The sequence below is a fragment of the Nomascus leucogenys genome, chromosome 5, assembly GCF_006542625.1.
Source record: "Nomascus leucogenys isolate Asia chromosome 5, Asia_NLE_v1, whole genome shotgun sequence".
NCBI lineage: Eukaryota > Metazoa > Chordata > Mammalia > Primates > Hylobatidae > Nomascus > Nomascus leucogenys.
The window spans coordinates 58,212,304-58,233,171 of NC_044385.1; the positions used below are offsets into that span (position 1 = coordinate 58,212,304).

The following is a 20,868-nucleotide window of genomic DNA, read 5'->3' on the forward strand; positions in this document are numbered from 1 at the left end:
AGAACAAGAGACAGGATTTCAGAAAATATATACCATTAATCCTTCATTCAGATTAACACAGAAAAGAAGCTAAGAATGGGTAATTTAAAACAATAGAAATGCTAATTTTGGCTGGGTGCAGTGGCTCACGCCTGTAATCCCACCACTTTGGGAGGCCGAGGCGGGTGGATCACAAGGTCGGGAGATCGAGACCATATTGGCTAACATGGTGAAACCCGTCTCTACTAAAAAAATACAAAAAAATTAGCCAGGCATGGTGGCGGGCACCTGTAGTCCCAGCTACTTGGGAGGCTGAGACAAGAGAATGGCGTGAACCTGGGGGGCGGAACTTGCAGTGAGCCAAGATAGCTCCACTGCACCCCAGCCTGGGCAACATAACAAGACTCCATCTCAAAAAAAAAAAAAGAAAATAAACCTAAATCTTGTATAAATGAAATTATTATTTTCACATTATTATTTTTTTGTTTTTTTTTATTTTTATTTTTATTGTTTTATTTTTATTTTTTATTTTTTATTATTATACTTTAGGTTTTAGGGTACATGTGCACAATGTGCAGGTTTGTTACATAGGTTTATTTTCTCACACAAAGTCTAATCAATTTAAATTTCCTAAATTACCTTTACTAGATTTTATAATAAGTAAGTTCTCACTTTCACAAAAATGATATAATAAGCAGGAATTTATAATTATATCAACTAAAAGCTCAACTGAAGCAAAGTATAATATCTGGTTACTTCTAACAAGTATTTTCTCTTATAAACATATTTACTTCTTATAATGCTGATTATGATGAAAATTTAATAATTCTACTTACACTACTTGGAAAAACATTTAAATACCATATCTACATATGACAAAATGCTCAGTCATCAAGTATAGGTTTAATATATACATGGACTTCTTTTATTACATAGAATATAAACTGGCCATCATTTAATACATGGAAAAGAATATGTAGGATTTGGGATGCATTAGTATCATTTTCATATTTAACACTTTAAGGCATATCTGAAAAGTCATGCCTGACTATGGGAGCATGTGTATGAAAGAAAATAAAGGGAATAATGCCAATTTAAAATTGTCTGGTTGTGTCAACACATTATAAAATATAAAAGACAACTTTTTTGGTATAGTATGTTGTAGAAAGTTTGGAGATAGACTTTCAAAAAATGAGTATGAGAAAAAACAATAAAACGTTTACAATTTTGAAAAAAAAAAAGAAAAAGGAAAAGAAAAGAAATGCTAATTTTAAATTTTGGAGTGAAAAACAGTGGCAACTAGGATAGAGAAGCCCTGTGATTTGAGAGGAAGCATAGAATTAATATACAGAAAATTGGCCGGGCACAGTGGCTCACACCTGTAATCCCAGCATTTTGGGAGGCCAAGGTGGGCAGATCACTTGAAGTCAGGAGTTCGAGACCAGCCTGGCCAACCTGGTGAAACCCTGTCTTTACTCAAAATACAAAAATTAGCCAGGCATGGTGGTGCATGTCTGTAATCCCAGCTACTCAGGAGGCTGGCGCATGAGAATCGCTTGAACCCAAGAGATGGAGGTTGCAGTGAGCTGAGATCACACCAATTCACTCTAGCCTGGGTGACAGCACAAGACTTCATCTCAAAAAAGAAACAGACACACACACACACACACACATATACACACACACACATATATATACACACACACACGATTTATATTTATATATATATATATATATGATTTGATTTCAAGATAATCATTTCACAACCTAGACTAACTCATGATTCTGACCTTGCTGACGGGATTGCTGTGAAGATCAAATAAAAATGCCCATCAAAGTGCCTGGTCTACAAATACTGGCTGCTGAAGTCCACTGCTTAAGAGCCATGGCAGTCCTTTAAAAATCCTATCTCCACCCTTACAATCATATCCAAGTTGACTGTCACAATGAATTTTGATATGCAAGTGACCACCATAGTAAACATACCCAAGAGGCCTTTTCTTCAGCCCTAATTAGATGTTAAAAGCATGAATAGCAGGTGCAGCCAGATGACAGGCACAGGCTCAGCATTCCAACCCATTCTCTGACCAATCCTCACAACAACCCCTTGAATAGGTACCACTGCCCTTCCATTCCCCAAAAACACCCTCACTGGTGATCCCTGGGCAGTTCTTTGTATGGCCAGTTTAAGTCCCTGGACCTAATGGTAAATGAATATAGTTCTTCTTTTTTGAGCGCTCAATTAAACGCCAAAGGCTCTGAAATAGCATTGGAAAATAGTGATTCAACTCTGCTTTAATACTCACCCAGTTGATGAAAAGGGCTTGAGTATACTTCACAACCTCAAGAGTCACCAACAGACTGATGGGAATAAGATTGTTGTATAAGATGATGAATGTCAGCAGGTTGTATCCAAAATTATCTGAGGTGGTGTCTGTGGAAGGAAACCAGAGTATCTGAAAGGTATTCACAACCAAAGTCTATTGGCTCATTTAGAGATTCATGTTAAAATAGTTATTGAGCACCTCCTGTATGTCAGGAACTGTGAGTTCAAAGGCTGCTTTCTGTAGGAGGCACACAGGCCCCACAATGCGACTGCACAGCAGGATGCATCTACTAAAGAGAGGCTCACAGGACATAGCGGGAACCAACACAGAAGGCTTTCTAATGGGAAGGCGTGGTCACTGAAGGCCATCCAGAAGAAGAAATGCTGGTGTCAAGTTTTGAAGAACAGAGAAAAGAAGCAAACTTGAAAGAATGTAGAAAAGAAGACAGGCCTTTGAAATGGTTGTAAGGAATACCTACAAGCTCACTAAGGTAATGTATATTGGGGATACTTCAAAGAGCTGGAAAGATGGACAAAAGTGTGAACAAGAGAAGCAGACAAAGAGAGAGAAGGCTTGAGCCCAACTAAAGATAAGAGAAGGGATATCTGGAGGGAACAAGATCCCTAAGGATGGAACAGGACCCTAGGGGATGGAGTCCACAGCAGAGTCAGCATCAGCTGCAGGAGGAACAGAGAATCGGGGAGGGAGAGGGGGACAAGGTCTGAGGGTATCAAAGGGGAGGTTCTTTCCTTGACAGCCATCATCTTCTGCTTGAACGGTAAAGTAGTGAGATCTTCTTAACTTAGCAAGAGGCTTAAGGAGAGGATTGCAACAGGGTTTAACTGATATTAAAGCTGTCTGTGAAGGGAACTAGAATGAGAATAAAGATGGCAGAAGGCTAGGATTGCAGGGAGATTGAGAATTTTTAATGGCTCCAAATCATAGTTATTAGGTTTTTTCCCAAGAAATTACATCAAATGGTGGTAGTCTGATTCCGATTTAGAGTTCTGAAGGGTGGCTGTGATGGAAAGACAAGGAGCTGGGAAGGTACAGGGGGAGCTGGCCAGTAATTTTACCTTTCCACAATCCCTTCACTCCCTACTCACTACCAAGCCTTCCACTTTTCCTGCTGGTTCCTTTTCTTCCTGACATACTACTTTGCTCTCCTGTTCTCCTGTAGAATTAAGGAGTTTCTAAATAGGATCTCTAAGTTCCAGTAGTTACAAATATCTCTAAGGTATAAACAAATATCTACCTGACAATTACAAATACAAGAAATACTAAAGAAGTTCTCCAGGATGAAAGAGATACCTGACAGTAATTAAAATCCACATAAACAAAGGACACTAGTAATGATAATTCTATAGGATTTATAAAAGATAGTATAATTATATATTCTCAATTTTAAAAAAGCAATTGCTAAAAGCATCATAAAATTGCATTGTTGAACTTACATACAGATGTAATATATATGACAGTGCAAAGGAGTGAGGAGAGAATGAAGATACATGAAGCAGAGAAATGACACCAGCTGTTAAATCCAAAGGAAGAAATGAAGAGAGAGACCTGGAAATGGTAAGTAAATATGTTAATATAAAACAACCCTGGCCGGGCATGGTGACTCATGCTTGTAATCCCAGCACTTCGGGAGGCCGAGGCGGGTGGATTGCCTGAGGTCAGGAGTTCAAGACTAGCCTGTCCAACATGGTGAAACCCCGTCTCTACTAAAAATACAAAAATTATCCAGGCATGTTAGCACATACCTGTAGTCCCAGCTACTCAGGAGGCTGAGGCAGGAGAACTGCTTGAACCCAGGAGGCGGAGGGTGCAGTGAGCCGAGATCACACCACTGCACTCCAGCCTGGGCAACAGAGCAAGATTCCATCTCAAAACAACAACAACAAAAAAGCACTATCAATATACTCTTTTTCTTTTTTCCTTTAGCTTCTTTAAGAGACACAGATTATTATAACACTGTATTTTGGAGTTGATAACACAGATAAATGGAATATAACAATGACAGCACCAAGCAGGAGAGGAAATGGAGGTACACTGGAGTGACATTTCTGTGTTTGACTAGAATTAAGTTAGTATTAATCAAAAGTAGATTTGGATAAATTAGGAAATACATTGTAATTCCTAGGGCAACCACTAAGAAAATACTTAAACACAGAGTTTAAAAATAACTATTTGAGTTTAAAACAATTCCCAAATGTGCCCATCTTTGCTTCATCACATGATCCTAATCTCAATTCTCCTTGAAAGGCTGGCATTATGTACAGTAACCAAAGGGTACAGAAGGACGGCAGGGACACCACACATCAACCATGCCTGCAAGAACGTCTCAAGAATGGTTTTCTTCCACTGGAACAAGCAACCCACCCCGACACTTACCCATCTTCTTGATGTACCAGTTCTTTTCGCCATGAGACCTGTTCCAGTACAAGGCCCCCGCCGAGCTCACCAAGGCCATGACCAAGAGGATGCCAAACAACACCAGGATCTGCACGTTAGTCACCTTCTCAACGTTTGATCTCTTGAGAGGCGCTTTGGTTGAATTCTACACAACAGTATTGAAAGTCAGTAAGGGTCACAGAACAGATTTGGGGCAAGGGGTTGGGGGAAAGGAGGTAAAACAATGATATTTAACAACCAACAAATAAAAGACTATTTTTTTGCCAAATACTCAATGTAATTCAAAGGTGTACCATGCTCCTGAATCAATAGCTAGTTTTAAGTAATGAAGAAAGACAACACACTCTACCAGTTTAAAGAACACATTCTAACATTACATGATTCATTCTGTACTTCTTATGATTATATCTTAGCATAAAATTGTCACTCTCCTTATCTTAGAACACAACAGGTTCTAAATATAGTTCAGATTCAAAGAAATCAGAACACCGGTAATTCAAGAGAAACTTAGACATTCCATACCATAAAAATCTAGAGAAGACCTTCACGGTAATAGCACAAGCTCTACAATAAATATACAGAGATATTTCTAAAGCACACATTTTCCCTCCTGGAGCTCAGAATTTGAGGAATAAAAAAGACATACACAAACACATACATATCAATAATGCAAAACAGAACATTAGTGGGTTTCAAAATAAGTGGATGGACAAAAAGTTCACTTGGAGAACTGTGAACAAGAGGCAGGAGCAGGAAGAGTCAGGAACAGCCTGGGCAGGAGAAAGCTGAGTGGCATCCTGAATGATGGAGACAGCAAAGGAGAAATGGAAGGAGAATGGCAACCTGATCACAGGCTTAGCACCTGCCTTCTCACTGTTGGGGGGAAACTAGCCCAGCTGGAGCTGAGGCCAGTGTTGGCAGGAGAGTATAGAAAGATTCATTAAAGCTGGATTCAAGAATCACTCCAGTTCAGGTGGAACATTTGGGACTAGATCCTCTCAGCCATGGGAAAGTCAATAGAACTGTTTGAACAAGACAGTTATGCACCTGAGGTCATTTTATTAAAAAATATCTGAAGGTAGTTGTGGAGGGCAAACTAATGACCCCCCCACCCCTGCCAGTGATGCCCACATCCTACTTGTGGGGCACTGCGAGTATGTTATTTTATTTTATTTTATTTTATTTTATTTTATTTTATTTTATTTTATTTTATTTTTTGAGATGGAGTCTCACTCTGTCTCCCAGGCTGGAGTCCAGTGGTGTGATCTCGGCTCACTGCAACCTCCACCTCCCGGGTTCAAGCGATTCTTGCACCTCGCCTCCCAAGTAGCTGGGATTACAGGCGCCCACCATCATGCCTGGCTAATTCTTTGTATTTTTAGTAGAGGGTTTCACCATGTATTTGTAGTAGGGTTTCACCATGTTGGCAAGGCTGGTCTTGAAATCCTGACCTCAGGTGATCCGCCCTCCTCGGCCTCCCAAAGTGCTGGGATTACAGGCGTGAGCCACCATGCCTGGCCTGAGTATGTTATTTTATACAGCAAAAGGGACTTTGCAGATGGGATTAAATTAAATTAACAACTGTGAGACAGGGAGAGATTATACTGGATTATCCAAGTGGACCCAGTCTAACTACAAGGGTCATCAAAAGGGAGAACCTTTCCGAATTGTGCTCAGAGGGAGAGGCAGTGACAGAGAAATGATCAGAGAGATTCCCCTCTGAAGCCTGCAGAAAAGAGCAGCCAACATCTCAAGTTTTAGCATAGGGAGTCTACTACTCATAGGACACTTCTGACTTATAGAACTGCAGCATAATAATTCGTGTGTTTTTAAGTCACTAAAACTATGGAAATGTGTCACAGCAGCCAGAGGAAACCAGTACAGTAATACAGCAGGTTGGGGAAGGAGACACTGAAGAGAGGAAAGCCACAGGGGAATTATTTATAATCCATTACCGGAGGTGAAATAATTCCTGACTTAAATCAGAAGCCAGGAATTGGACAGGGAGAGGCTCACACAGGAGCGTCAGCCTGCAGGTCTCTTTCCATGAATCATGGGCCCAGGCTTTTTTTTTTTTTTTTTTTTGAGATGAGTCCCACTCTGTTGCCCAGGCTGGAGTGCAGTGGTGCGATCTCGGCTCACTGCAACCTCTGCCTCCCGGGTTCAAGTGATTTTCCTGCCTCAGCCTCCCGAGTAGCTGGGATTACAGGCAAGTGCCACCACGCCCGACTAATTTTTCTGTATTTTTAGTAGAGATGGGGTTTCACCGTGTTAGCCAGGATGGTCTCAATCTCCTGACCTCGTGATCCACCCACCTCGGCCTCCCGAAGTGCTGGGATTACAGGCGTTGAGCCACCGCACCCAGCCAGGCCCGGACTTTTAAGAGACAACACCAATTTGCCAAGTTTGGATAATCTGAGAGTTTGTAAGGCACTAACCATAAAAATGGTAACTTGTGCCAAACTTAAGTCAGCATTCTCCTTCACTAGTCTCCATTGATCTGATCATTAAAAGACCTAGGATGAAAATGTCTCCAAAGATAAGAATACAAACAAAGTCACAATGTGAAAATAAAACTGAGATGAAAACATGAGACAATTCACTCCTAAGCTCCAAGAAAAATTTATACCACATCACTGAAATTGTTATTTGAATTATATTGGCAAACCAAAATACTATTTCCCCATAGTTTTCTTTGGGGGCAGAGGAGTTGGGGGATTGTACTGGTGATTCTGAAAAGCTAAGTCCTTTCAATATCTAAACAACACAGCAGCTTTTTCCTTTATTTCTATTTTTTCCCCTTTTACTTTATTTCTCTAAATTATTCATCCTTTACGGACTTTTAAAAAAAATTCCTCGGGAGTCTAAATGGAAATCCATTAGCAAAGGCCAACTTATCATCAATCAAATACTATATCAAGGTCAACTGAGATGACACATCCAGGTCTGGCCTCATGGTAAGGGCCAGCAGGCCAGGTCCAGGACTGGTCATCCTAACTCTTAAATACTAAGCATGATCTCATCATTCTTAATAAACTTTCACTAAATGTACAGGCAGAAAAAAATTATCATAAACCTCATTTCTATACCCCATTTGTTATTGACTTCTGATCTTTTTCAGTGGCTGAATTCTGGCCAATTAGGAGGATTAGAAAACTTTATCTTTCATCTAACAGAAGAGGAACAATCCCAAAACTTCCAGCTTCAACAGTGCACTTTGTGGAAAGCCAACCTTGGCCTACTGACTCCCATCCCCTGAACATTTTTACTTGGAATGATCAATGATGAGGGTTTTTTGTTTGTTTTTTTGTTTGTTTGTTTGTTTTTTGGAGACAGAGTCTCACTCTGTCATCTGGGCTGGAGTGCAGTGGTGCGATCTTGGCTCACTGCAACCTCCGTCTCCCAGCTTCAAGCGATTCTTGTGCCTCAGCCTCCATAGTAGCTGGAACCACAGGTGCATACCACCACGCCCAGTTAATTTTTTGTATTTTTAGTAGAGACAGGGGTCTCACCATGTTGCCCAGGGTGGTCTTGAACTCCTGAGGTCAGGCAATCTACCCACCTCAGCCTCCCAATGTGCTAGGATTACGGGTGTGAGCCACCGCACCTGGCCCAATGATGAGCTTTTAATGTTGAATTCCTAGAGGCATTATAAATTCTTCCATAAAATTCTTACAAAACCCAGCTACTTCAGTGTAACGGACTTATAAATAGAAACAGGTCAAAATGTCAGATTTTGAAAAAGCTGAAATCAGACCTGTATCTTAGATATTTTATTCCCTCCTGAGAAAACAGGCCATTGAATTCTAGTTAGAACAGCTGTCCCCAACCTTTTTGGCACCAGGTACTGGTTTCGTGGAAAACAATTTTTCCGCAGACTTGGGTGGAGATGGTTTTGGGGTGACTCAAGTGCATTACATTTATTGTGCACTTTAATTCCATTACGCTTACATTGTAATGTGTAATGAAATAATTATACAACTCACCATAATGTAGAATCAGTGGGAGCCCTGAGCTTGTTTTCCTGCAACTAGACAGTCCCATCTGCAGGTGATGGGAGACAGTGACAGATCACTGGACATTAGATTCTCATTAGGAATGAGCAACCTAGATCCTTTGTATGAGCAGTTCACAACCGAGTTCACGCTCCTATGAGAATCTAATGCCACTGCTGATTGACAGGAGGCAGAGCTCAGGCAGTAATGTGAGAGATGGGGAGCTGCTGTAAATACAGATGAACAGATGAAGCTTCACTAGCTTGCTTGCCACTCCCCTCTTGCTGTGGGGCCTGGTACCAGTCTGTGGCTTGGGGCTTGGGGACCCCTGGGTTACACTGACTTTGGAGTTTGACTGCCTGTGTTTTCTTTCATTGATTTTTTTTATTTTTTATTTCTTTATTTATTTATTTTTGAGACTGAGTCTGGCTCTGTCGCCCAGGCTGGAGGGCAGCAGTGCAATCTTGGCTCACTGCAACCTCTGCCTCCTGCGTTCAGGCAATTCTCCTACCTCAGCCTCCTGAGTAGCTGGGATTACAGGCATGCACCACCATGCCCAGCTAATTTTTGTATTTTTAGTAGAGATGGGGTTTCACCATGTTGGCCAGGCTGGTCTTGAAGTCCTGACCTCAAGTTATCCACCCGCCTCGGCCTCCCAAAGTGCTGGGATTACAGGCGTGAGCCACTGCACCTGGCTGGACTGCCTGTGTTTTGAATCCTACTAGTTTTGTAAGCTTAGGTTACTAGGACACACTATGCCTCAAGCCTCCTCATCTATAAAATGAGCACAATACTACCTAGCCATTGTGAGGAATAAATGAGTTGATATATGTACATCACTCAGAATAGTGCATGATTTGTTGTAATTATGTTTGCTGTAATTAGTGTGATAATCGCTCTTTTTCCCATTAAATCAACCAATAGAAATTATAGACATAAATATTTCTACATGTAAGTAAACTAAACATGAACTGAAGGAAACTTGAAGGGCAAAAGGCATTGAGGTGAAAGACTTTAATGAAAAAAAAGGTAGAAGAACCCGACAGCAATTGAGTTTCCTCTCTGTGGTCAAGTAGCACAAGCACAGACAAACAATGTTATTTCACAAACAGGACGGCTTCCAGCTATGTGTGTTATATTATATTCCTTTTGAAAGCTCATTATTTTTACCGTTGTTTCAGCCCTAAAGGCACAGCAGGTCTAGCACAGATGTTTCTGGGTTTTTCCATCATTCTATACATGAGCAGTCAACATGCAAGAAGCCTTGCAAAGAGGTTTCTCACACCTAGGGGCAAGGAAAAGTGCCTCTCACACTCACAGAATGCAAACTCAGTGCATGCCTTACTCATTGAAGAGAAGACTGGAGTGTTTTAAAGGATAGTTTAATTAACTCACGTAATATTGGTTTTCTAGAGCAAAAGCTATATTACCAATGTATGCTCTAGAAAAACAATATTACAATCTGTAAAAAAAAAACAAACAAACACCCAGTGTATAAGAAATTTTGGAAAGTGCTTAAATTTATAATATGCACAATCTTAAAACTAGTTTTGGGGGCTTGACCAAATGTGAGCTAGCTACCCATGATGTGTCTGCCACTTCATCATAAAAAACAGAAGTAGGCTGGGAACTGTGGCTCATGCCTGTAATCCCAACACTTTGGGAAGCCAAGGTGGGTGGATTGCTTGAGTTCAGAAGTTCAAGACTAGCCTGGGCAACATGGTGAAACCTCGTCTCTACAAAAAATACAAAAATTAGCCGGGCATAGTGGCGTGTGCCTACAGTCCCAGCTACTCAGGAGGCTGAGGTGGGAGGATGGCTTGAGCCTGGGAGGCTGAGGTTGCAGTGAGCCAAGATCGCACCACCACACTCCAGCCTGGGCAACAAAGCCAGACCCTGTCTCAAAAAACAAACAAACAAATGCCAGAAGTAGTGATTTGTGGTTAGTGGAGCTCCCAAAGCATTCAGCAAGGGTTACTGACACTGCACTAAGGGAGTTAAAGGATACTTTCTAGGTGGCAGGGTACTAAACTATTTTTTTTTTTTGAAATGGGGTCTCACTATGTCAACCAGGCTGGTCTCAAACTCCTGGTCCCAAATGATCCACCCATCTCAGCCTCCTGAGTTCTTGCATGGCTAGAGCACTAAACTATTCATCAAGATAAAGTCTTCATATACAGGCCGCTCAGAAACAATAAACTTAAAGCATTCCAGTCAGCCCTTGTGAATGGATAAGGACCTAGCAGGGGGGATGGATCAGGCAAACCTCAAATACACTAAATAATCCTGATCCACCCAAGAGCTGCCTCTCAGCATTCACCAACTCTTCATTTTTCTAGCTGCCGTGGAGCCCTCCCACCTTGCTTCAACAAACAAGCTCTGCAACAGGCCACTGCACCTGGGCCCCTACCCTTCCAGCTCCTGAACTTCCCTCTGTACTCCCACTCCCTCAAGAGCTCTCTCCTCCTTGCCTCACACAGTCAAGGACATGCCTCCCTTGAGTACCCCCAAGCAGAGGGTGCGCCAGTAGACATCTGCATCCTTTGGCCTCTGAAGGTAGCATTACTGGATGTATATTCAAGACCTGGTAATACTTCTGGACCTTTATTCCTTGGATGCCATGTTAAAAAAAAAAAAAACTCACTCATAAAATTCACGCCATTTGGCTACACTACCTTCTGCCCCTCCCCCGTAGCCAGGCCACCGACCTCTCGGTTGCTCCCTGTCACTCACTGAAGACTTGACAACTGGCTCATGGCATTCCTCTCCGGCCCAGCCTCACCATTATCACATCTTCAAAATCACAGCGCTGGCCCATCAAATGCCTTAGTCTCTCAGTTCCTTACTTGTCAACATCAAATGGCCTTCAACAGCTCTGCCTTTGTCTTCCTACTTGCACGGGCCACTCCCAGGTCTCCCATGCTAGAAACTCTCTACCCCAGAAATACACAGACAAGATTCTACCCACTGATCAGCCTGTCACTCAGCAACTCCAACAATCCTCTTCAACTTCAGGGAGTCTCTCAACCCTTCTAATCCCATCTCTCCTCCCCGTCTCCAATGTGTTTCTAGCTGGGGTGGCCACCAAGGTCTACTGCTTCATCTTCTCTAATACTTACCTCTTTCATCTGCCTATCATTTGACCTGAAAGAGGAGAACAACACAATAGTCTCCCTTCCCTAGCTCGATATCTAAAATGTGCTTCTGCCAGGGGAATCATTCTTAGCATGTAGTCAACTGGTTTCCAGCCTAGGTTGAATGACCCTCCTATACACACTGACAGCACTTAGTAATGACACACATTCCAGTATCTCTCTCTCTACTTTGTCATTCTATATTACTCCTTAGCCCGACTGGCTCCCCAAGGATAAGCCTGGGCCTTTCACTATTGCACCCATATGGTCTAGCACTAGACTTGGTACGTGGTCACTAAATATTTTTAAATCAAGAAATACAGCCAAATGTGCATTTTAGAAGTTATAGACAGACAAGCTGAAAAGCCAATTCTCATTAATAGCCACCATTAGCAAAAATAAGATGCCAAGTGATACCAAACAAATGTAAGAAATGACATACAGGGACACTGATTTCTGTAGAATTTCAAAAGCTGTCTGGCAAAATACATCATAATAGCAATATGACCTATAAATTCACAAACAATTTTTTTAAAAACATTAACAGAGAAAAAGAGCAAAATCATTTTAACTTCATTTTTTTCTTCGGTCTATGAAAACTAAGTTCAAAAATAACTGATTTTAAATAAGACAATTTGCTATAAAATCCTAATTAATGGGATAAAGAGGAGAAGTAGAAAGAGAAATTTAAAAGTTAGAACTAATTCTCGCTTAAGTCCAGAAGATAAAATAAGTTAGAATTTATTGTTCCCCTAATCCAGAAAACAAAGGCCATTTGTAGTTCAGGCATACGGTAACAAATATCAGATAAGAGAACAGAAATCTAGAAAAAGCTATCTGAGGAACTAAAATAAAGGCAGTTCGTTCCAAATTTAGGTTCATAGACAAACTTGAACTTCCTAAATGTAACATCTGCATTTTCCACCTTCTAGTCAATAAAAGCAGAAATTAAAAAAAAAAGACAAATCAGCATAGAAATGTTTTACCTGCATGAGTTTGGTGTCGTGTCCAGTATAAACAACTATGCCAAAGACCCACTGAGTATTTCTAAGCTGTGTGCCTCTTAATAAGGTCTGGTCAGGCCCAAGGGCAACAAGGCTAAAAATAAAAAAAAAAAATGATATTTAATGATAGTCTGGAGAATAAGCATGAGTTTTTCCCTTAAACATGAACCCACAATAAATCAAATGTTCCCTTTCCTCCAATTTGAACTACTTCACTGAGAAACACAGACAACAAAGGTTACCATTGTCTTAATCTACCCCCAAAAGGACCCACAGAAAGCTTTATTTTACATTCATCACTACAGAAAAAAATGCTTTCTCTATAAAATGTTACAGGGAATTATATCTCTCATGATCCTGTTATGAAACTCAATACCCAGAAAGGAAGTTGCTAAAATAACAACCGAAGCTTACTCATTTGTAGTAAGTATTATTATTGGAAGTATTATTATTATTGTTATTTGTAAAATAAACCTAGTGTATTTCACGGACTATTAGAAAGGAGTAAAATTTTAAAAAGCAGCAACCTATCATATCAATTTTTTTAAGGATGACTTAATGAGTAAATAAAGACCTGAGTGACAATTTAGAAATTCAAAATGGGGAGCCCGTAGTGTAGCTATGTATGCTAAATGAAACCAAGAAGCAGTCACACTTAGTTTGTCATATTTATAATAATTTGGGTTGATTCCTATGATCAGGTCCTTCCAAGCCTTGGGTCGTCAAAATATAAAGGACATTGCAAGAGGCTGGGTTACAGGGTTGGAGGGGGCATTGGCAAGAGGTTCAAGACAAACATGGCCAGAAGGTAGAAACTGCTCTCCAACATCAGAACAAAAGACAACTCCAGAACAACATAACAAATGCCAGAAGAACAAAGATAACAGAATATAGACAGGAGGGCACTGAATATTCTAAAGGAAGAATAAGTGTTCATTTCACTCAACTTTCTAAAAACAAACAAATGCTCCCTAGAAGAAGGTTAGCAAAAAAAAAAAAAAAAAAAGAAAAACATATACACACACACACACACACACATTTCTGTAACAAGTGTATTAGCTTGTATACACCTCAGATAATTCTCCTCTGCTTTGCTGGACAATTTTATGCAGCTAAAACCATTTCTCCCGCCTGGCAGAGAGTAGGCACAGAAAGAATACGCCACATGCTTTGAGCCTCATCAGAGGCCCTTGGGCTCAGGGTTTTTTTCTTAAATCTAAGGAAGGCTTTAAATTAATTGAAAGGGTATGAAATTTCACTGTTTTAAAATATTGCAAAACTAGGAAACAAACATATTTTCCAAAGCTCCAGTAATTCTTAGTCACATAGTTTAAAAGACAGCGAAGAAAAGGCATATAATACCTTTTCCCATCTAAGTTCAAGTTTCCAGTGAAGTCATAGAGGTGGCGGTTGGGCCCTTCACACTCTATAGTTCCAGATAACTTCATCAGAACTTCACGTGTTTGCATGTCAGCAGTGTGACTCAAACCCTAAAAGATTAAACCAAAAGAGGAAGTCAAACACAATCTTCTGTGCTTAGGGACACCATTCGGCATCCCTATGGTTAATCAAAAGGAAAAATAAGGCATCTCCAGTGCAATAATTTGGGGGGCTAACAAGTCAAACTGTCAGCCCCTCAAGGCAGACTTTTCCAGTAGCTTTTGCCACAACGATCTAATGTGAAAGTGGCAAAAGAACGTAATGAAGGTGAAAGTTAAGATTCCACCACTGTGCTGGAAACATCCGTGCATAAGTAATAATTAACATACCCCAGCACCTTACAGCAAGCATAATCTACTAGCTGTATTCTAACACCGGTCATAAAGATAGAATAGAGTAGCCCTTCAATATTTTACATTATCTAGCACTCTTCACTTTTTCTTCAAGAGACAGGGTCTCACTCTGTCCTCCAGGCTGGAGTGCAGTGGTGCAATCATGGTTCACTAAAGCCTCAAAATCCTGAGCTCAAGTGATCCTCCCACCTCAGCCTCCTAAGTAGCTGGGACTACAGGTATGTGCCATCACGCCCAGCTATTTTTTAAGTTTTTTGTAGAGATAGGGTCTTGCTATGTTGCCCAGGCTGTAACTGTTCTTTAAATGGAAAAAAAAGTCTAAAGCAAATACCTACAGTAGAAAAGAAAGATATATGGACAGAATTGCTGAATTCAACTTTAAGCAGCAAAAATTTTTTAAGTGTCAAAATGCTTAAAATTTGTATATGTTAAAGACCATTCTTCGTTCTTGGCCGGGTGCAGTGGCTCACGCCTGTAATCCCAGCACTTTGGGAGGCCAAAGCAAGTGGATTACTTGAGTTCAGGAGTTCGAGACCAGCCTGGCCAACATGGTGAAACCCCATCTCTACTAAAAAAATATAAAAATTACGCCAGGTGTAGTAGCATGCACCTGTAGTCCCAGATACTAGGGAGGCTAAGGTGGGAGAATCGCTTGAACCCGGGAGGCAGAGGTTGTAGAGAGCCGAGGTCGCATCATTGCACTCCAGCCTGGGCAACAGAGCAAGGCTCCAACTCAAAAAAAAAAAGAAAAAAAAAAAAAGACTATTCTTCATCCTAGAATTAAAATACATGGTAAGAATACTTTTCTTTAAGCCATGGAAGTTTTGTATCTAATTATATCACCCTCTAAGATTAGAATCTTTATTACAACAATGATGTAAACTGGGGTACCTGGAGCTTTTCTGCTCCATTTGTCCACTAAGCTGTGTCCTTCCCAGCCACTCAGCTACACCAAGATGTCCCCTCTCTCCAGCATCACAGGCAGAGAGCTCAATAAGACACTATATGAAGGCCTGGCACCCTGCGTGACCTAGAGTTTGATGCAGCCTGCTTTTTCCAAACACATTCTCCCTCATCATAAATGGCATATTCTTCCCATAGATTCCATTGTGGCTGAATATTTTATTTCTCTAGAAAGAGATATGTGGGGACCACATTTGCAGTTGTGTCTACCATAACAACACAAGTCATCAGAGGTGACTTTACCTGACGTATTTTAAGGTTCGTCTCCCCATCCAGATTAGCTGTTTCAACATAACACATTGCCTGAGGTTCACTAAGGAGAGAGAAAAAAAGAGCCAAGTTTCGTAAGGTCCCTTCCACAAATTCACAGCTTAGAAAATCTCTATTATGGAATCTGTGTCTGCTGATTGGCCCTTCAAAATAAATTGTTATAAATAACCACTATAGTAGGAGTAATGGATGAAAAAGGAAACACACACTCATCTTTGGGACTCAGCACCAGTACAGAGTCATTTGCCCAGATGATCTGCCTTTGTAAGCCCCACATAATGACTGCTGAGCCTCAAGAAGACAGGAATGAACTGAAGATGAAAGAGAAGGGGAAACATGTGATGTCCCCACTCAGACCCAACCACTGGGTTCAGGCAATCCTTCAAGTCTGGGGCTGGGCCTGACCAAAAAGGCTGCCCAAGGCATGGCCAGTAGAAACACACATTTTTTGAAGAAAACAACAGCCAGAGGAGTTGAAGGATCGAGGCACAGGCTTGGCAAGGCTTTAATTCTCTGCCATTTTTACAATCTCAAGGCCAACTTTTTAATCAAAACACCTAATTAAAGACAGAAAACTCAAAGAATAAAAATAACCATAACAGATATTATAATCCTATTTCTAATCTTTGAGTTTAGCTAAGTTCACACAGTTAGTGATTAACCGCCCCCTGACTCTTCCAACTAAAAAAACACTAGTTAAGGCAAAAATCCCCTAGCTCTACCTTTATGGGCTATGTGGCCTTGGCAAATTGTTTAGTCTCTCCATATCTCAATCTTATCATGTACAAAGGAAGGCTATCCAGGGTTATTGGGAAGATTAAGTAGGACAACCTCCTCAACAGGTTGTTCAGCACACAGCACACACTCAGACACTAATAATGAGCACGCTGGAAACATGATGTCAGCTAAAGCAATCCGGTATTAAGACCAAGTTTAAACAAAAAAACAAAACTGGCTGGGCACTGTGGCTCACGCTTGTAACCCCAGCACTTTGAGACGCCGAGGCGGGAGGATTGCTTGAGGTCAGGAGTTCCAGAACCAGCTTGGGCAACATCTACAAAAAAATTTTAAAAATTAGCCTCTATAAAAAATTTTAAAAATTAGCCAGGCGTGGTGGCATGCACCTGTGGTCCCAGCTACTCAGGAGGCTGAGATGGGAGGATCACTTGAGCCCAGGAGTTGGAACTTACAGTGAGCTATGATTGAGCCACTGCACTCCAGCCTGGGTGACGGAGTAAGACCTTGTCTCCAAAACAAAACACACACACACACACACACACACACACACACTAAATTTTCTAGGGTCACAGCCAAGACTTAAAGCCCGAACTATCAAGTGATCAATATTTTAATATTTCTAAGAGTTTCTTGGTTGTCAGTCAATATAGACAAACATAAATCCTGCCTTGTGTTATTGGTTCTTTTTCCCCCTCCATAGGCCTGGAGCTCTATTTTTAAATCTATTATCTCAAGCAGAAAATTAATGCTTAGGCTTAAAATCCAATGAGTGATTAACTTCAATACAAGAAACGCTGTCTGCAATCAAAGAAAATGCAAACAGCATGCGTATCTATGATTCCCAACAGTGTATAAATATAGGAAGTTATAGTCCTAACGTCACACGATTTAATCTTGAATTCAAGAATAGATGTCAATTCTTGCCCTAATTTTGGCTTTCTTTCCTAGCTATGTACTTTCATGCATCAAGCCCCAAAAAAGTCAAGAACTGCACTGAGTGATGATTCCTTCCTAGAATAAAACTACCTAGAGAACGTGAAAATGATACTTGGACAGAAAAGGGGCAAAACATGGACGGATGAAGAGCAAACACCATCTGCTGGTCATGATTATGCTGAGCAAACACCCGTGGTTCTTGAACAGCTATCAACGTGCAGCACTGGGTTCTGCAGGACAGACTGTTGGCAGGACCCATCACGAAACAGATTCTGAAATCTCAGATACGCTGCAACCTCACATTAATGAATGGACCACTCCACTGCTCTTGACTCAGTGTCCCTATAAATAAGAAAAACCCCCCAAACAGCCAGGAGAGTAAGTGAAGTCAGCACACATAAGAGAGTTCAGAAAAAGCACAAAGGAATGAATGTGAGAAAGAAACCAAGGGTCACGGCAGGAGAAGGCAAATGACAAGAAATGGAAGAATGGGACGGAGAGAGGATGGTAGAAGGCAACAGGTGGCTCAAGATTGCCCCAGTCGCTGCTTAATATTTTATTGTTCTTAACATTTATTGCAAAAAAGGTGCCCACTAGCACAGCTAACCTGGAGGACAGCAGGACCACATCTGCTGGAAGATACTGCCCATTGACGACCTTCACAATGTCTCCCACTGCCACCTAGAGAGACAGGGACGAGGACAGAGAGGCATGAAAGAAAAGAAACAAAACACACATGGTGAAAAAGGTGCTTAAATATTTGAAGAAAAAATTATTATATAACTAAACCATGAAGTTTAAGATGGAGAAGCCCAAATTATTTTTCTTGACAAGAACAAAAGGAAAATGCTTCCATGCAGACACTGGTAATGTTGCCTTTTTTTGCAATGATGTTTAATAAAAAAGGAAAGGGAGAGGGAGAAAAGGGCTAACTCAGAACAGCTATAAAGATCTCATTTTCTTACGATTATCCATCCATTCACAAACACTTGAGCATTTCCATAGCTGTACACAGTAGGGTAGAATGGTCACGCACACACCACCAGAGCCAGCCTAATGCCTGGGCTCAATCCCCACTGCATCCCCTGACGAGCTGTGTAACGATGAACAAGTTATGTAAACTCTGTGTGCCTCAGTTTCCTCATCTATATAATGAGGATAAAGGCACATATTTCATAGAGTGACTACAAGGATCAACTAAGTTAACACACATAAATTTTTCTGTTTTATAAATTTTTCTCTGTTTTACAAATTGAGGTGCAGAAAACAAAATAACTTGATCACAGTAATATAGCCACTGAGTGTTAGAACCAGGATTCAAAACTGGGCAAGCTTCATGGAAGGCCAATGCTCTGATTAAAAGGCAACAGTAAATACACCCATGAAAAGTGCACCTAAAAGTCCCCCTGGAAATATACCACATAAAATGGAGAAGATTTGTACAGCCTCAAGAAATTCCCAGAAAAAGGATCACGGCCAAAGTCAGAGACCACCTTGGGGAACAGACTCCACTAGACAGAAGATCTCAAGCGAAGGAAAAAGGTTGTAGTCTCCAAAACGGCACCATGGCCAAGTGTCTACAAATCCTTTCAGTAACATCGCAGAAAGCACTAGGATGGAGAGAACGGGGGCTTTCAAATCAGGCAAGCCTAACTCCAATCCTAGCTTTATAGCCGTGTGCTAGCTTTGTGACCTCAGCAAGCTGCTTCACCTCTCAGCGCCCCCGCGTCTCATGTCTGAAACAGGAAAACAGTGCCACCGGCCTTGTAAGGTGAATGCAGTGACTAAGAAAGTATACACGGCACCTGGCATAAAACAGGTCCATATGTATGTCAGTCTACATCAGCGGGAGCATAACTGAAAGGACATCATGAGTGTGAAGGTCAAGGACATTAGAATTATCCGATGATACCAGAAGACCATTCCCAGCACAGTAATATTTGCAAAGCTCAAAATGGGCATTTATGCTTTCTATTTCCTATTCTAGCCACGTTACTATTCTCTTAGAAACCAGGAATTTCAAGTGATACGATACTTGTGAAAAACTGCCAGATCTTATAAGCTAGCAGGTGCCCACGTTTAATTTTCTGTTGGGAAAAAGGCAGATTTACTGAAAGGTATCCTATTGGTGCTTTAAGTTGTTTATTAAAGTGTCTGGGGAAAATGCCACAAAGCTGTTTTAACAACCACCAGTACAAAAGCAATCGATGTTATGTGAATTGAAAGTGTTTTGGCCAGGCGCAGTGGCTCACACCTATAATCCCAACACTTTGGGAGGCCGAAGCAGGCAGATCACTTGAGGTCAGGAGTTCAAGACCAACCTGGCTAACATGGTGAAACCCCCATCTCACTAAAAAAAAAAAAAATTAACCGGGCGTGGTGGTGGGCACCTGTAGTCCCAGCTACTTGGGAAGCTGAGGCAGGAGAATCGCTTGAACCCAGGAGGCAGAGGTTGCAGTGAGCCGAGACGGCACCACTGAACTCCAGCCTGGGCAACAGAGCAAGGCTCCATCTAAAAAGAATAAAATAAAATTAAAACTATTTCATATGAATAGTTTAATTACATATAAAAATCAGAAGAAGTAATTAGTAAAGAAAAAACGACTAGACAAGAAAATTTGTCATGTTTTCAAATGAAAAAAGGCAGTGGATTTTTTTAAATTCAAAGTGGGAGGACAAGAGAAATTATGGCTTTCTCTCATCTTTACTCTCTAAATAAAGAAACATTCATATCCCAGTAACCAAGTACTAAGAAGTTTTGTGTACATAAGAAATGACTTACTTGGATTTTGCTTGAAAAAAAAAATATTTTTTTTTGGTTGTTTGTTTTCTGTTTTTGAGACAGGGTCTCACTCTGTCACTCAGGCTGGAGTGCAGTGGCACGATCAAGGCTCACTGCAACCTCCACCTGCCACTCTCAAGTGATCCTCCCACCTCATCCTCCTGAGTAGCTGGGATTACAAACACGCACCACCACGCCCAGCTGATTTTTGTATTTTTTTTGTAGAGATGGGGTTTGGCCATGTTGCCCAGGCTGATCTTGAGCTCCTGAGCTAAAGTGATCCAGCAGCCTCAGCCTCCCAAAGTGCTGGGATTGCAGGCGTGAGCATGCCCGGCCTGGAAATGGTTTTAATGTTCTTACATGATTGTTCCTTGCGTGTGTAATACTCCCTCAAAGAATTAGTACAGTGGGAACAGAAACCCTCCAGATCCCTGAATCCACTCTAGCCTCGGAGAGTTCCTCAAGTCTCTTAATTTTGAGGAAGTAGCTGAAAGATCCTCTCGAAGTCAATCAAAGCCACTGAGATCCACCC

At 41.1% G+C, this 20,868-nt stretch overlaps 1 protein-coding gene across 2 annotated transcripts in view; it reads right to left on the bottom strand.

Moving 5' to 3' along the window:
• Positions 1-20,868, bottom strand: part of ATP8A2 (ATPase phospholipid transporting 8A2) — a 693,068-nt gene that overhangs the window by 505,268 nt on the left and 166,932 nt on the right. For both annotated transcript variants that reach the window (XM_030813212.1, XM_030813213.1), the window contains exons 7-12: positions 18,162-18,235; positions 15,854-15,923; positions 14,217-14,344; positions 12,837-12,948; positions 4,701-4,866; positions 2,286-2,413 (exon numbers count right to left, since the gene is read on the bottom strand). In XM_030813212.1, coding sequence (XP_030669072.1) covers positions 2,286-2,413; positions 4,701-4,866; positions 12,837-12,948; positions 14,217-14,344; positions 15,854-15,923; positions 18,162-18,235 — 678 coding nt within the window. The remainder of the gene's footprint in view (positions 1-2,285; positions 2,414-4,700; positions 4,867-12,836; positions 12,949-14,216; positions 14,345-15,853; positions 15,924-18,161; positions 18,236-20,868) is intronic.